We start from the raw sequence: 17,500 nt of genomic DNA, 5'->3' as shown, positions 1-17,500 counted from the left end.
ATTGCACAGCCAGGAGGAGTCTTCCTTTACCTCCCAGGGATATCCTGTATTGTTCTTCAACACTATACCCGTACACACATATCCATACACTCACACTCAAACACACTATTCAATTGCCTTTTTCAGATACAGCAAGACAAACACAGCAAAGCATTCCTGTTTACTACATAACAGTACAGCTTCCATCCTCATATACGGCAATACCCGAACACATCATTTACATGTTGATGTGAAATCACCTTTACTGAAGTCAGCAGATATAAAGATATATCTGTAGTCAGTATATTCTGGGCAAAATTTATGGCATATGTTATTTTTTAATGGCTTGTTATGGAGTGCAGCAGTGCAAACTGAACTCATCACCACCGACTTGCGCTTAAGTTTTACTATGCGAGCAAATAATATACATTAAGGGGTAGTCTGGAATGTGAAGATTCCCACGATGTCCCAAATTAGACACTATTAACAAAAACATGTTAATCTGAGTCAGTGAAAGGCATGTCCTGAATTCATCCTTCATTCACATGTGTAATGGCAAGGCAGTATAGAAGAATGTTACTTAACCTGAACCCGTTGGGCATATGTTAGGAGAAACATTTTGGCTAATTTGTAAGTCATTTTTAGTGTAACCAGTAACCACTTACTACTGAGTAATGCTGCTGCTGAAGTTAATTTGCAAACTGAAATATTTAAACTTTCTAAATAAACATTTACAGCAAGGTATAAAATGGGGATACAAATACATTGATAATGAAATGTGGATAGTAACAAAAAGTTAGGGAATATGAACAATAGGCTGACACATCAAAATCTAGAACAGTATTAATCTTACTTAATATAATTATTTATTTTTTTATTTTATTTTAATTGTAATATTAATTTGTAGCTTTGATCGTCGAGCATGTTTTGAGATTTCAGTCTTTTGAACTTTCAAGATTTTGGTCTCAGTCTTTTGAAATTCGAGATTTTGAGATTTCAAGCTTCTGAAGTGAATATATATATATATATATATATATATATATATATATATATATATATATATATATGTGTGTGTGTGTGTGTATGTGTGTAGACAGAGAGTGCATCATTTTTTAATCATTGATTCAGTTGGCTGAAAAGTAATCTGTCATGTTTTGCAATCAAATTCCTTTTCATTGACCAGTATATGTTACCATCAATGCAGCTGAAGTATATTTCCAATATTTTCAGTTTCGCAGATGTGTGTGTGTGTGTGTGTGTGTGTGTATATATATATATATATATATATATATATATATATATATATATATATATGGGATCCAGACACATGCTCGACTAGCATATGTCAGAATCACAAAACATCGAAAACACATACACGAAAGCGCTTAACATCGACAAGCGCTTCCGTGTATGTGTGCCTGTTTCGTAGATGGGACTACAGTGTGGGTAAGGGAAAATTGCCTTTTCCCCATTGTAGTGCGATCTCGGAGTAAGAATAATAAAGTAGGGGTGCTGGGGCAAGCCCCTGCAGAAACGTAGATTTTTTTTTTTTGAACTACACATACACGGAAGTGCTTTTTGAAGTTAAGTGCTTTCATGTATGTGTGTTCGATGTTTTGTGATTTGGACATATGCTAGTCGAGCATGTGTCCTAGACCCATATATATATATATATATATATATATATATATATATATATATATATATATATATGACTGTATCATTTTTTTTTAAGTATTTCTAAATATATTTTTCCAGCTGTATGATTTTTCTAGCGAGGAACTGCTCTGTCTTTTCAAGTTGTTTCAAGTGGCTTGCTCAAAAGCTACAAAGTACAGCAATCGTACTCAGTAATGGCTTGGATTGCTGAGTTGTGAAGTGATCTTCCTATAATGACTAGACTTGTCCTTTAGAATTATATTGGTTACAGTATACATTTTTCTGACTTTGACAAATACACACTGGTGACAGTGTTATTTACTGTGAGGACTAACTATTTCTTTTCAGAAAAGATACAAGGAGGAGGTATATAAGGAAGCCATACAAAAGTTTAGGTATAAAGTAGTTATTCAAAAACTATTTTGAAGATAAAAAATATTTAAAAATGACAGTAAAGGACTTGTCATTGTTTTTACTGTGAAGCTGCAGCCAAATGTCAAGTGTAAAATAGGAAGGAATCACTTTTCTCTATGTGGGATGGCAGACGGAAACACACAGACACACAGACACAGACACACACACACACACACACACACACACACACACACACACACACACACACACACACACACACACACACACACACACACACACACACACACACACACACACACACACACACACACACACACACACACACCCCTCTCTGTCTCATCTGTTTGATTACATCTGGTAAGCTTTTTGTTCCATAAATAAGGCAGAGCTTAGCTGTTACTCTACAGAAAATAGGTGTGCACACTTTACTCCAGTAGGGAACACTACTGCTTAATGTTGACTTAACAGGAGGTAAAAATGGACACCTCAGGAATACAAATGGTTGTTTGCTTGGCACTCTTCTCTAAAGGCGCTTGTCAAATGTAGACAATATATCCAAGCTAAGTGGTCCCAGTAACATAAGCTCTTATATAAATTGCAGTTGGTGCAGAGAAACAATGATGAATGGATTAGCAGTAATGCTATCTGGCAGAATTTCAATGAAGCCCTCCTATTTTTGTGAACTGTGCTCTGAAGCACCACTCTTTTGATTTCATTAGATATTCAGGATTTAAAGCAGCTTTTTCCTACTGCAAAATGCACTGTATTGGCAAACTCAATCACTTGGATTCCAAATGGGTTTTACAAAAAAATTCTAACTTATTAGGTAACAGCATATGTGGGTCATGTAAATGTTCATAAAGTGAATTCAAATCTCCTTTCCGATAAAAGGTTTGTGGTACCTGTTTATCCTGCAAATCTGAAGACAACTCATAGCTTTCAGAGAGAGATCGTGACCGCTTGATAGCTTCCTCTTCAGCTTGTTTTCTCAGGATGGATGTTGAATGCTGTAGTTTTGGCCGTCGAGGGCGCTGTTGACCAGAGGCAGCGGCATAAGGATTATAAGCTGGATGGTCAAACTGATCTGGGCTTATAGAAGAACTGTGTGATAGTGATCCTTGGCCATAACCCGATGGACTGTCCAGAGACGTGCCTGTCTCTGTGTTTGTGGCTTCACCCTCCACACTGAAAGAAAAAGAAAAAGGTTATGTCTCTTAGCAGTGCACACCTTGGAGAGTATTCATGATTTTTTTTTTACTTGCAGCTGTTGAACATTTCAAGAACACACACACCAAATAAAATGTCTCTATGTATATAGGCAGTACTTCAAATAGAAAATCTATTGCAGTCAAATATCCAATCCAAATTTTAAAACTTTTAATAAGAGGCTGAAGTGAATGTTTAGACTGTAGATATGAACAAGTAGAGTGTTTCTGCCACAACAGACCAGGTATGAAATAACATTCCATAAACACATTCTAAAATATTACAGTTTAGCTAAAAAAACAAAACCAAAACAAGGCACTTTATAAAATTATTGAAGTTTCAGGCTGCATTTTTCTATGCAATTATATCGTATTGCTCTAGTAGTACTCAGAAATACATGATTAGTGTTTGCTGGTGTTAACAAATTAAAAAACCTGACAAACAGTAACCTGTAAATGATTTAATACCTTGTAGTTTGTTGTGCATACACTATAATTAACTTCATGCATGACTACCAAAGGAATTACTGATTGTAGTAGGACTCTTCTGGTCAAAAACATTCATAAATCAGCCAAGTAATCACCTAAGTTGATGAGTACAATAAAAAGGCATAAATAAATTCCAAGTTTTATAAAAATCATGTCACTTGTACTCACTTCCACATTAGGGAAGGTCATAGAAAACATTCAGGAGGAGAGACTCGTGGAATTTGTGAATGACTGTTCTCTTCCTGATGAACACATGCATGAATTCAGACAGCAGGATCTTTGACTATCCAAGCAAATCTAGTTGAATGACAGCTCACCACTGAGGTGGACAACAGGAAGCTTTACACACACAGTACGCCTTGATTCTAATACTGTACCTTGATGTGGAAATAGTGGTCTAGGAATGGGACCAAAAATGGAAATGTGGACAGCAAAATGGCACAACAGCGTAAGAACTACAAACTTGGTGTGTGCGTGTAAGGTGGAATTATCTGTAAGAAGGAAAGGCAATAAGCAATGGAGTATCACATGTTTTAGCACAAGGCATAGTCTTGCTAAGCGTATTTGTGCCAGACATCACAGTGGGAATGGAAAAGAAAAAAAATGCTCACTGATGATGCCTTAAGTGTTGCTGTGGTCAAGGATATAAGGGGGTTGACTATAGTGAGATCTGAGGTATATATATATATATATATATATATATATATATATATATATATATATATATATAGATATATATATATGACAGCTAGGATATAATAAAAAAAAGTGTAGGGTCATAGCTTGCTTACAACTATGTCTGTATGTATCTTAGAGGTTATAATTTCTCTCAGGCAGAAACATGCAATGAAATGTGATGGAGTGATTGTAGAAATCAGTGTGTTTCTGGGACCATAGCTAAGGGAATAGACATAAGTGAAACTGAAGTTATCCTCGCGTTTAACATGATATTAATAAGGCAACATCTGGAATACTGAGTCAAGGTCTGAAGGTCATAGAAAGACAAGAACATTGTGCTGTTAATGATCATGTGAAACAGAGTTTCCAAAAAACATTTATTTGAGATGAATATAATGGCAGAAAAAAGACATATCATGATATCAGTGCAATGCACTTTCAGTTTGAAGAAGGAGAGATAAAAGGGTGTATAAACAGGGCAGCAGGAGAAAGGCTCAAGGCTGTTGTAAGAAAATATGAATTAACCAAGAAGGTGCGGAGTCTCTGGAACCCGTTACCAAAGACAGCAGCTCAATGGAAGAGTTCAGGGATGCCTGGGGCAAGTGAAGAGTTGATTAGGGCAGTTGTGCTACCATGTACAACTACCTGTAGCATTCGGATGTAAAGCAGAAATGACGCAGCAAGTTACGCGTACTTCACAGAAATGCATTCTGCAATTACTGCACTTTTAATTGCCTGTGCATTTCACTGAAAATTCATATAGATGAATAAGTTACATGGAGTATGTTGTACTCAAGTTGTGTTACTGCAGTGTGACTGTGGAGTTGGTATTTATATTATTGGGGGATGTGAGGGCAGCCCCCCATGTTAATAGTTTTAACTAGTGATGACATGTTTTCTAGTAAAAAATCACTGCATTGTTATTGTACACAGGATAGGAGGAATATGTAGTCCTGCATAGTCTAAAGAGAAATACACAGAAAAGTCTACAAAATGAAGTGGTAAACATAATCTATACCACTGAAAGGCATAATGAAAAGGCACAAAGTATATTCAGTCCATTTACTGATTTCTTATCTTTTTATTTTACTTTTAAAATCACTGTCATCAGTTATAGTGCTGACATTTTTTTTCATGTGAGGTTTATTATGTTGTGATTGTCTACAGAACATATAAGGACTTCTGAAATTATGTCATGTAATTTAAGTACTTTTTCATGAACTAGGTAGTTTTCTAAATTACAGATTGTGTTCTTCCAGTACTGTGTTGTCAGCGAAATGTGTAGATTTTTAGTTTGTAATAGAATTTGCTTGCAATGGCTTTAAATGTAGCAGCACTTAAGTGTGAGTTGTTATTTTTCAAAGTCTGAAGAAGTTGGCGCAGGGCGCCGACGAAAAGCAGTATCGTGGTGCTTAATAAAACTGAAGTCATTCGTTTATTGGCATCTTGTTTGCTTATCCCTGTGGAATTTAAAAAGACCTGCTTCAGTGAGTTTGGCTATCTGGCTGAGTTTATCTTTGATGAGTTTCACCTCTTTGACTGTGCTTATTGGAGGTGTTTAGTTCTGCTGCTTGGAATTAGGAACTGTGTTGGCTTAGTAGCAGCTTGTTGTTTTTGCCTTTGACTTCCAGAACAAGCATACATGTGTTTGAGAGGCGTTTAGTCCTGCTGTTTGGCATCAGGAGCTGAGCTAGTTTAGTAGCAGTTTGTTTTTTCTTGCCTTTGATCTTCAGTAGATTTTTAGTGTGACCAATGTTTTTTGTCAGAAAGTTTTTTTCAATGCGTTGTGTTTTTGATTACAATGTTTTTTGATTGGATTTTTTATGAAAAGGTATTTTGATGGTTTTGCGTTTTCAGTGATTTACTTTAAACTCGGCAGACCTTCCCCATCAGCATTTATAAATGCAAAAATGTCCAAGTTCATAACAAATGAGTCTATAGGTGTGTGTGTGTGTGTGTGTGTGTGTGTGTGTGTGTGTGTGAGAGAGACAGGGGGTGGACTCATATGTGAACATAATTCTGCATCATGAATTAATTTAATATTTAGTTGCTCTTGCTCAGAAGACTTCATGTCTTTGTATACACATGGCTGTCAAACCTGTGGCAACAGTTCCCAGAAACTGGCAGTGAAGAGAAATTTCTGAAGAGTTATTTCACCATCAAATTCAAAAGAAGTATGCATTACCGTATCAAAGGCACTAAATTCAGAAAGTCCTTTGAGTAGTACAACAGTAGACCAATGCAGTATACAAGCACCTGTACAACTGCATGGACTCAGCCATACCCAACAGAACTAAAACCTGCTCCTCATGGAAACACAAACCTGTTTGGTGGCCATCCTTTGTCAACAGGCTTTACAGACCAAGGGTAAAAAGGAACATATTCCAAATTGGAAAATCTCTCTCCATAACCTCAACAAGCAAATTAGATCACTAGTGAAAGCCTCCAAAGTCAATTAGGAATTGAAACTAGCCTCCGAAACAAAGGGAAACCACAAAGCCTTCTTCAGTTAAGTCAGGAACCTCCATGGCAAAGCCCAGGATGTTCCAAATTAGTACTTAACAGTATCATTTACAGTGATCCTGTTGACTTAGCCAACCTGCTAACAGATAGGTTTGGTGTAAATTACACCCCCCTGTCCCCCCAAAGGCCCTTCTGACATCCCCGATACTTGACCTGCACCTCACATCTCCACAGATCAAGTGTCCCTATCCAAGGCAAAGAACACAGTTTTCATGAGGCATGATAGTATCCCAGGCTGTATTCTGCACCATATCCAGCAAGAACTGGTTTCACCATTGAGCATCCTATTCAACCACAGCCTAAGTACAGGCTTCATTCCAGCACAGTGGAGAACTGCCACTGTCATCCCGTTGCACAAAGGTGGTGCCACTACTGACCCTGGAAACTATTGCCCCATTAGCTTGACAAGTCTGATATGTAAAGCCATGGAGCATATTATTATGGATCTCATAAACAAGGACATAGCCAATCTCCAAGCACTTGACCCACTCAGTTTGGATTCGTCAAGGGAGATCTTGCCTGTTGAACCTGACTGACTTCTTTGAAACTGTCACCAAGGCCCTGGATGAGGGAAAGTCAGTGCATACAGCTTACCTTGACTTGTCCAAGGCCTTTGACACAATCCCCCACTCAGGTATCATCAAAAAGCGAACACAACTTGGTGTAAACCTCTATCTCATCAGATGGGTGGCCAACTGGCTTACAGACAGGACCCTCAAAGTCAAAATAGGCTCCTCCACCTCCGATAGCAGACCTGTCACTAGTGGAATTCCCCAGGTATCTGTCCTGGGACCCCTACTGTTTGGCATGTACTGCTCAGAGGTCCAGGCAAAGAAAAAAGGGCTGTGGCTGACCAAGTTTGTGGATGACTGTAAGTCGGGTGCTGTCACTGACTCCCCAAATGATGTTAACATACTGCAAGAGGGTCTCACAGCAACTAATTATTGCTGCCAAAGTCATGGCCTCAAGCTAAATGCAAAAAAATGTATCATTATACCATTCGGCAAAAACATAGCCCCTACTGATTATCACATCAATGGCAACCCCCTAAGCACACAACCTGTGGTGAGAGACCTGGGTGCTCAGGTTGATACCCTCACATTCGACCATCATGTAGTGACAGTGGACAGAAAAGCCTTTTACTTGGTTCATCTCATAAGTAAAGGGATTGCATCCAGAAAAAAGGTGGTTATTACCTCTCTAAACTCCTCCCTCATTAGACCAATAATTGAGTATAACGCCCCATTTGGTATGTACCTCTCCAAACATCTTCACCAACTGGAAATGCCACTGAAATACCTCCCAAAGAGAATCCATGGCCTCCAACACCTGTCCGACGCAGACAGGCTCAAATCACTATCACTCTATTCAGTATCGTACAGATTGCTCAGGGTGATCTGTGTCTCACCTACAAGGCAATTTTGTTCCCTACTAGAGATGCTCCATATCCATAAGTCTAACTCCTCATGCATTACCTGCTTGAAAGGCCTGAATCTAATATGCAACATCAACAAAACCTGCTGGAGAGACAAGTTTGTCTCCCAGAGGCTGTCCCATATCTGGAACAGACTTCCCATGCATGTCAAACAGAGCAGGTCACTGACTCTCTTCAAGCGCAACCTTGATAAGTGGATGGAAAACCAAAAATTTGTCCCAAGGGTTCCACCTGTGTCCCTCACTGACAGGGGTGACAGGTGCTGACTGAGGTTTCTTTTTGGGGATAAACTCTTGGCTAGGCTTGTAAGGGTGCCAGGGCCATTAGCCTTGTAATCTCCTATAATCCTATGAGACATAATTTGTTTTTTAAATCTGAAATAAAATAGTTGAACACTTTGCTTCAAAGCATCATTTATCTGAATGCTTAGTTGTCCATAGTAAGGACCAACCTTAGCTCATGGCAAAGGACTCATGAATACAAAAACAACACTACTGTGCTGTAAAACCAGTGTTCATCCAGCAGTGGATAAACATGACATTTTTCTTTCTCTAGTTTTGCTACAAAAAGCTGAAGCATATACATGCCACACCTGTGAATTCAAAACTGTGGTCATGAAGCCTACAATATCATCTATAATACAGTTGCCATATATGCATTTATGGCACTTGAAAGAAAAGGTTGACTGTTTAGAAATGTTTTTTATATATATATATATATATACACACATGTATATATACAGGCAGATGCTACTGGGCTTAACTAGTGTACTTTGTACCGTTAACTCTAAAACACATTTATTTTGCTGTAATAATGGCTAACTTGCCTTGTATTAGTTGCATTTTTTTATCTTTTGATCAGAATAATTTTCTTCTGTCCTAATTATAACTCATTTGTTCTATGTCTCTGAATTAATAATTTTCCTGTACACTGCAGAACTGTTCATATTTTAATGTTTGTATTCAATAATGCATTCCTTTCAGTTTAATTTTGTATAAGTGAATCTTACAATTCCCTTTTTAAATGATTTGTCTTTTCTAGATATAAAGTCAAAAGAATTATACCGTAACCTGGCTCATGGCATAGAGGAATGAAGGCCAAACTACAGCCCAGACAACTCATGTTTGATTAGTATCATGAGAGGTGTGGAAGTTATGCTTGAGCACCCCACATGAGCTCACTTATCTTCAGGTGGTAAGAAGCTGTTAGGCCAATGGCACTGGTGACAATTAGCAATGACTGAGTGCATCACTTACCTATACTGGCTGTGTAGCCTCACACTGTGTCAAGTTGGGACTTTTCTGGGGAAAAGGTGTGTATGTGGGAGCATGCATACTTCTTACCCTCACCAGGAATTCATTGGCAGTCTGCAGGCAGCCAATAGATAGCTGCTCTGAGAGACTGGCTGGCTGATACACTTGCTATCACCTGACTCTCCCTCTCTCTGTTTGGAGAATGGATGGGGCAACAGATTGTCTAAAGTAGGAATGAACGGGCTTGCTGGGCTCTCACGTAGCCTGGGGATGTCCATCTCCCGATCCTGCAAATTGAGTGGGCCAGGTGGATGCAGAGGGGGGGGGGGGTATTTAAATAAATAATTAAATCATTCTACAGATGGAGGCCATCAAATAATGCAAAAAGAAAAAGAGTCATTAGCATAAAGTAATGACTTTACATATGCACATAATAATTATATTCACATGAGCAAATTCAAGAGCACTGCCATCAGTAAAGGCTAATGTTGTTGATATACAGCCTAATATGGTCTTTATCTAACTGTCCCAATGCTATTTACCTTCATTTATTATATTTTCTTTTCTAGTTATTACAAGACCTTGGCAACGAGTGGACTCCAATGATCCAGTCCAACTACTACTTAAACAAAACAAAATAAAACAAACAAACATTTACCAGAGGTTATAATTAAGCCAACAATACTATAACTAATGAGTCACGTAACATGCTTGTTTTAAGACCACATGGAGAGAAGACAAAGACAAGCACATAGCAGGGAGATATAAACCACACTTGTTTTATATTAACTAGGAAGTGAGCTATGGTTTGGAAGCACTTGATACACATAAACAAATGCTGGCTTTCATTGTTGTGAGTTTTCATGTTTTACTGTACTGTTAAAGACAATACAGGGTTCATGTAAATTTGCCTGCATACCTTCTGTATGCATTCTAATAAAAGAACAAAACAGACAATCTGGACATTTACAGTATATGAGTTAGTGCATTTGGATTCATATCTTGTCTGTTTTCATGTATCTAACAACTATTTTCTGCAAGGATCATCTGAAAGACAGTTAAACAATACAGACTCAGTTCAATAAAGCATACTGTGGTAAAAGTACAGCAGGAAAATTATCTTTAAAATTTGTATAACTATACTCAACAAACCATACCTCTCAAGTGTACCTCATTATGAGGAAAGTACCTCATTTGAGGTCTTAAAAAGTTCACGTTCCTCGAAGTTCCTCAAAGTTCCACATTGAAAGACTCTGTCACATTCAGTGTTAGGAATTTTTTTAAGTGAAATCCATTGTAAACAGAATGAACAGAAATGAATCATATTAATTCATTAAAGATCTTCTTTATAAGTAAAACAAGTATATTTTAACCATCCTATGACCTTCCTAGTTGACGTTGTTAGTAAGCCATTAGTATGTGTTCCACATTTTGCCCATTTGTTCCACATTATGAGGGTTAGTGTTCCTCAATTTGGAGATGGAAGGTTGAGAGCTATGCAACAAACAGAGACAGCTTCTTTGCACAAAATACTTAATTTACTACATACCAAGAAATCAATGCAGCAGTTTCAAAATGTGTGCACACCTCTTATCATACAGTTCCACATGACCAACATTGATTACATAACAATATGCATGTGACTTTTAGCCAATCAGAATTCAGCTGCCATTTTCAGTGACAGAACGCTTTAATTTGATCTACCTTATTCTGTAAATAGTCAAAAAATGTGAAACGATACACCTCACCTAAGTTCTGCTAAACGCCAAGTGAATAAATATGAAGAAGAAAAACGTTGCAGAACAATGCTGGATATCAATAGTTTTAATAAAATCCAAATACAACAAACAATGAAAGCGCTCATCTGAAGTCGTTTCATTGTTTGTTGTATTTGGATTTTATTAAAACTATTGATATCCAGCATTGTTCTGCAACGTTTTTCTTATTCTGTAAATGGATTGAGGGCTGCCAGTATGAACACTGCATTAAACCTGCCAATGCTGCACCTAAAATGTAAATGTATGATGATAAAATGGTCAATCATCTCCTCAATAAAATAAGGACTCAAAAACATTGAAAGACTTCAGAGCAAAGCTAAAGAAAACACTTATTTAAAGAAACCACTTAACTTGTTTTAGAATTGTAGGCTAACATGAGATAATGACTTTTATTATACTTGTCTGACCATATACCTCTGACTGTGTGATGCTTACACCAGGTACAGTGATAGAACTGATCATTCTTAAATACACAAACATTTGTAAAAACTTTATAAACACTGCTGTGTTATGTAGCTTTAGTTGCAATCCTGAAATATTTTAATTACAATATACTGAAAAACAAATAGAATACTGTTTTGTGCTTCTAACTGTTACCGCCCTGGAGCCCAGATCATGATTGAAAAGGGTTATTTGGGAAACCCACCAACCTGGTTAATAAACGTAAACAGATAAATAGAAAACAAACATATAAGCAAACAGCAGCAGGTTCATTCCTGAAAGCTTCCAATGATTAGCAGTCCTGGAGGGCCAGTCTGCTCTCTGTATGTCTAATTCTCCCCTTCAGCATCCTTGTTTCACTAAATGGTTCAGTCAGGAAAAAAGAAAATAAATAAATAAAACGTACAGAACAGTTGCTGATATTTTCCGTTACAGCAACACCACATCTGGATTACACTAAGATGCTAGCATCTCAACATTCATATACTTTTAAGAGTTTTACAGTCATCTTTACTCTACTACACAAATGGAAACACTCATTAATATATATATATATATATATATATATATATATATATATATATATATACACACACACACACACACACACACACACACACACACACACACACACACATATATGTTTCCAGGTAGGTGGCTGTCCCAATAGGTATTTTTCAGACATGCCTGCACATACAGAGAGGTAAACAGTAGCAAAACAGATAGGATATACTGATTTAAAACAATTAGTCTGCGTTCTACCTCACACAACAAAGTAGAGAAAGGTATCAATAGAAGGATCAAGGACTATGAACACCAAGATATGTGCACGGGAAACAGAAACTACTCAGAAACTAGAAAAGTCCCTGGCATACAATTACGGCTGTCTGGAAAACCAAGGAACAAACATAAGTGATTAGCAATTATATCACAGCATATAAGGCAAACCACAATTCTGAAATAAACTTAAATGTTTCCTATGACTTCAAAATAACATTTTTCCTAAACGCCATTAAAACAAATAAGATTCATACATTTCAAGGTCTAGAAATGGAGTCATCTGTGGTGCACAATAATGACTCAATGAAAACCATATTTATGTTCACACAGACTACCAGCCATTGGGACCCTTGTTACTGAACAGCTGCCTAAAGGCACATATGGAAGAGCTTTCAGACAGGAAAAAGACACATTCTGTTTAGTCTGATTATATCCCTAGTCTTAATTATGCCTCTAAATGACTAATAATCCTGCACATCAGATGAAAGTGCATTCTCCCATCTCTCATATTTAATGAAATAATTTAATAAATGTAAATAAATATATTCATACATATGTACATACATGCTTCCTTATTTCCCTCCTAATCATTTAAACCACAGCCTGCTATAAAAGACATTTTCTGTGTTTTCACATATAGTAACTTGTATGCCTAGTTTAAAGCCTTCATGCATTGATCTTAACTTAAGGTCTGTCAGTATAACACAAGAAAGTTATTTTAATAGGGATCCATAATGGAGACAGAGGATTTCCCACATCCTACTAAAACTTAACAAGCTGACATTTTGTTACAAATGGCTAAAATATATAAACTTTCAGTAATTCCAAACACCAGCTCTACACTCTAAAGTCATTCTCAGTAGTCATATACTTTGAACACAGAGATTTCAGATGATTCCTGCTGCATTCGAGAAGCTATATATTCACAATATAACTAAATATAGTAACAGCAGAATGAAAAAAGGTCAAGTTTGTTTACTGTTATCTAACTATAGGAAAAGTTGAGTGTGTGTGTGTGTGTCATAAACCCACACACACAACCACATATACATATAAATATACATATGTGTGTGTGTGTGTATATATATATATATATATATATATATATATATATATATATATATATATGAAGCTATTTCAAAAGACTGACTCAAAAGAAAGTCAAATGAGACCATATGATTAACTTTCCCAAAAGCTGAACAATGGAAAATAAAAATGTATTTTTTGCAGGGGAACAAGCCTCCCCTGCACACTCCTACATATTATCTATAATACCAACTCTGAAATTGCACTCTAGTGTGGAAAAGGGTAAATTCCCCAATCCCCACTGTGCCATTATCGCCATTCAAAAGCTTCAACGTTTGGGAAAGTTGATTATATGGTCTAGTGTCTAGAACATATGATGTTCGACTTTCTGTTGACTCCATTTTCTGAACTGAACCCTTATATAAACACATACATACATACATATATATATATATATATATATACACACACACACACATATATATATATATATATATATATATATATATATATATATATATATATATATATATATGTGTGTATGCATGCAACAGTATGCAATAAGGTATGAGGGAGATGTACATGTTACAAATATCACCACATGTCTTGAGGTGTTCTTAAGCAAAAGTCTGGAGGACGAGTGTCTTACAATCCCTTGATGTATGGCAACATCTGTACCATGTACATCCCAAGTGCTTTACTGCAATTATAAAATGGACATCTGTATTTTTTGCAATTTGAATTTTATACTTAGTATTTTATGTATGATAATTATATGCTTTCTAGTGTACTTAATATAGTCCCTTTACCAATATTGACTAAGTGATTGCTGTGCAGGTTTATAACTTTACAACTTTGTAGCGATTTGATTTGCAATATCATATCTATGATTCTATATCTGTATCAATATATATATATATATATATATATATATATATATATATATATATATATATATATACATTATCTATATTGATAGATAGATACATCTATCAATATCATCATGAAGAGAATGAGAGAGAGAGAAGGTTGGATGATGTGGGGATAGTGAATCAGGAAGTGAAACAGATTTGCAAGGAGGAAGTAAGGACAGCTATGAAGTGGATGAAGAATGGAAAGGCTGTTGGTCCTGATGACATACCAGTGGAAACATGGAAGTGCTTAGGAGAAATGGCAGTGGAGTTTTTAATTAGGTTGTTTAATAAAATTTTGGAAAGTTAGAGGATGCCTGAGGAGAGGAGAAAAAGTGTTTTGTTTTTTAACAATAAAGGTGATGTGCAGAGCTTTAGTAACTACAGAGGGATACAGCTGATCAGTCACAGCTTGAAGTTATGGGAAAGAGTAGGGGAAGCTAGGTTAAGAAGGGAGGTGATGATTAGTGATCAGCAGTATGGTTTCATGCTGGGAAAGAGCACTACAGATGAGATGTTTGCTCTGAAAGAGTTGATGGAGAAATATAGAGAAGGTCAGAAGGAGTTGCATTGTGTCATTGTGGATTTGGAGAAAGCATATCATAGGGTGCCTAGAGAGGAGTTGTTGTATTGTATGAGGAAGGAGAAAATGATAAGACCAGCAGCTGTAGCAGCAAGGTAACATTTAATCCGTTGGTAGTACAGACTACATATCAAATAGAAAAAGTGAGTTCACACACATTAACAGACCGGTTTCGGCAAATAATAAGAGTGCCTTCCTCAGTGTAAAGATCATGAGATGTAGTACACTCCTTATATAGTATTAATTCAATCAATCAGGACCATTAATTATAAATGCTCGTTAAGTCCAGGAAGGAATAATCCCCCAAGTTTAATAATCTATTTCTTCTGTTTTTTGTTCAAGATGTCATGCCAGCCCAATTTGTTGCCTCTAGAAGCTCTGATTTTGTCAATAATAATAAAATTAAAAGAGGCACTTGGATGTAAAAGGGTATGTTTGTACAGTGCATTGGTCATTTTGCATTTTTGCAAAACATAATTTTTTTGGATGTCAATATAAGCAGAAACATTGACAATACTCTTTCCACTCAGGTTCACCGTAAATTCCCCCAATACAACTCCCTCCTCCATGCCACCAGCTTTCATCCTCCTCATGTTTGTCAAAATATCCCAAAATCTCAGTTCATTCGAGGTAAATGTATCTGCTCTGAAACAGAGACTTACAATGCTTACAAACACAATCTGATTATGAGTTTCAAGGATAGGGGCTATGGGGCTGATTATGTATACCGGGCGTTCCATACGGTTGATGGTTTGGCCAGGGATGAACTTCTCCAATATAAAGACAAACATAATAATGATGGTTCTGCCATTCGTTTTATTACTACATATGGCAGAAATACTGATTCATTAATTCAAAGTGTCAATCGCCACTGGAATATGTTGTTGGCTGACCAAATGCTTTCTGATATTTTACCAACCAGATGTTCCTTTACCTTCAAGAAAGGTAAACATTTTGTTTCATTTTTCAATCACTATAAGCATTCTCTGCCCGATATGGCATTGGTACAAACAACTCTCTTAGGGGACAAATTAGTAATCTGTTTCCCCTGCGGACACTGTTCCTATTGTCCCAAGGTTGTTAAATCCAAATCATTGTCCAGTCAGAATACCAGTCAGGTTTTTGATTTATCATTTTATGCTAATTACCAATCTGACTGGGTTATATATTTGGCTACATGTCATTGTTCGGCATTTTATGTTGGACAAACCTCACGTCCTGTAAAATTTTGGGTGGGGGAACATCTTAATGAAATCAGAAATGGAAAAATGGCCAATGCACTGTACAAAAATACCCTTTTACATCCAAGTGCCTCTTTTAATTTCATTATTATTGACAAAATAAGAGCTTCTAGATCCAACAAGTTAGGCTGGCATGACATCTTGAACAAAAAAGAGAAGAAATGGATTATTAAACTTGGGGGATTAATCCCTCCTGGACTTAACGAGCATTTATAATTAATGGTCCTGATTGATTGTTTGAATTAATACTATATAAGGAGTGTACTACATCTCATGATCTTTACACTGAGGAAGGCACTCTTATTCTTTGCCGAAACCGGTTTGTTATTATGTATGCACTCACTTTTTCTGTTTGATATGTAGTCTGTACTACCAATTGATTAAATGTTACCTTGATGCTACAGCTGCTGGTCTTATCATTTTTTCCTTTGACATTGGTTCTGTTTGAGTCCTTGCAGCTGCCGTAGTTGCAGAGGCTCTAGTTACTTCCAGTATTGTATGAGGAAGTCAGGAGTGGCAGAGAAGTATGTAAGAATGGTACAGGATATGTACGAGGGTAGTGTGACAGTGGTGAAGTCTGCAGTGGGAGTGACAGATTTGTTTAAGGTGGAGGTGGGATTACATCAAGAATCAGCTCTGAGTTCCTTATTTGCAATGGTGATGGACAGGTTGACAGACGAGATCAGGCAGGAGGCCCCATGGGCTATGATGTTTGCAGATGACATTGTGATCTGTAGTGAGAGTAGGGACCAGGTTGAGGAGACCCTGGAGAAGTGGAGATATGCTTTAGAGAGAAGAGGAATGAAGGTCAGCAGGGCTAAGACAGAATATATGTGTGTGAATGAGAGGGAGGATAGAGGAATGGTGAGGATGCAGGGAGTAGAGGTGGCAAAGGTGGATGAGTTTAAATACTTGGGATCAACAGTTGAGAGTAATGGTGAATGTGGAAGAGAGGTGAAGAAGAGAGTACAGGCAGGATGGAGTGGGTGGAGAAGAGTGTCAGGAGTGATTTGTGACAGACAGGTACCAGTAAGAGTAAAAAGGAAGGTCTACAAGAGGGTAGTGAGACCAGCTGTGTTATATGGGTTGGAGACGGTGGCACTGACAAAAAGGCAGGAGTCAGAGCAGGACGTGGCAGAGTTAA

The 17,500-nt window shown here is 37.1% G+C and overlaps 1 protein-coding gene across 8 annotated transcripts in view; it reads right to left on the bottom strand.

Moving 5' to 3' along the window:
- The window catches only part of IQSEC1 (IQ motif and Sec7 domain ArfGEF 1), a 2,803,266-nt gene that overhangs the window by 540,845 nt on the left and 2,244,921 nt on the right, over nt 1-17,500 (bottom strand). For all 8 annotated transcript variants that reach the window (XM_044078078.1, XM_044078079.1, XM_044078080.1 and 5 more), the window contains one exon: nt 2,916-3,198. In XM_044078078.1, coding sequence (XP_043934013.1) covers nt 2,916-3,198 — 283 coding nt within the window. The remainder of the gene's footprint in view (nt 1-2,915; nt 3,199-17,500) is intronic.

Source organism: Protopterus annectens, chromosome 7.part0, assembly GCF_019279795.1.
Source record: "Protopterus annectens isolate FY-2018-M chromosome 7.part0, PAN1.0, whole genome shotgun sequence".
NCBI classification, from domain to species: domain Eukaryota; kingdom Metazoa; phylum Chordata; order Ceratodontiformes; family Protopteridae; genus Protopterus; species Protopterus annectens.
Note: the sequence above shows the minus strand (reverse complement) of the source record. Positions and strands in the feature narration are given on the sequence as shown.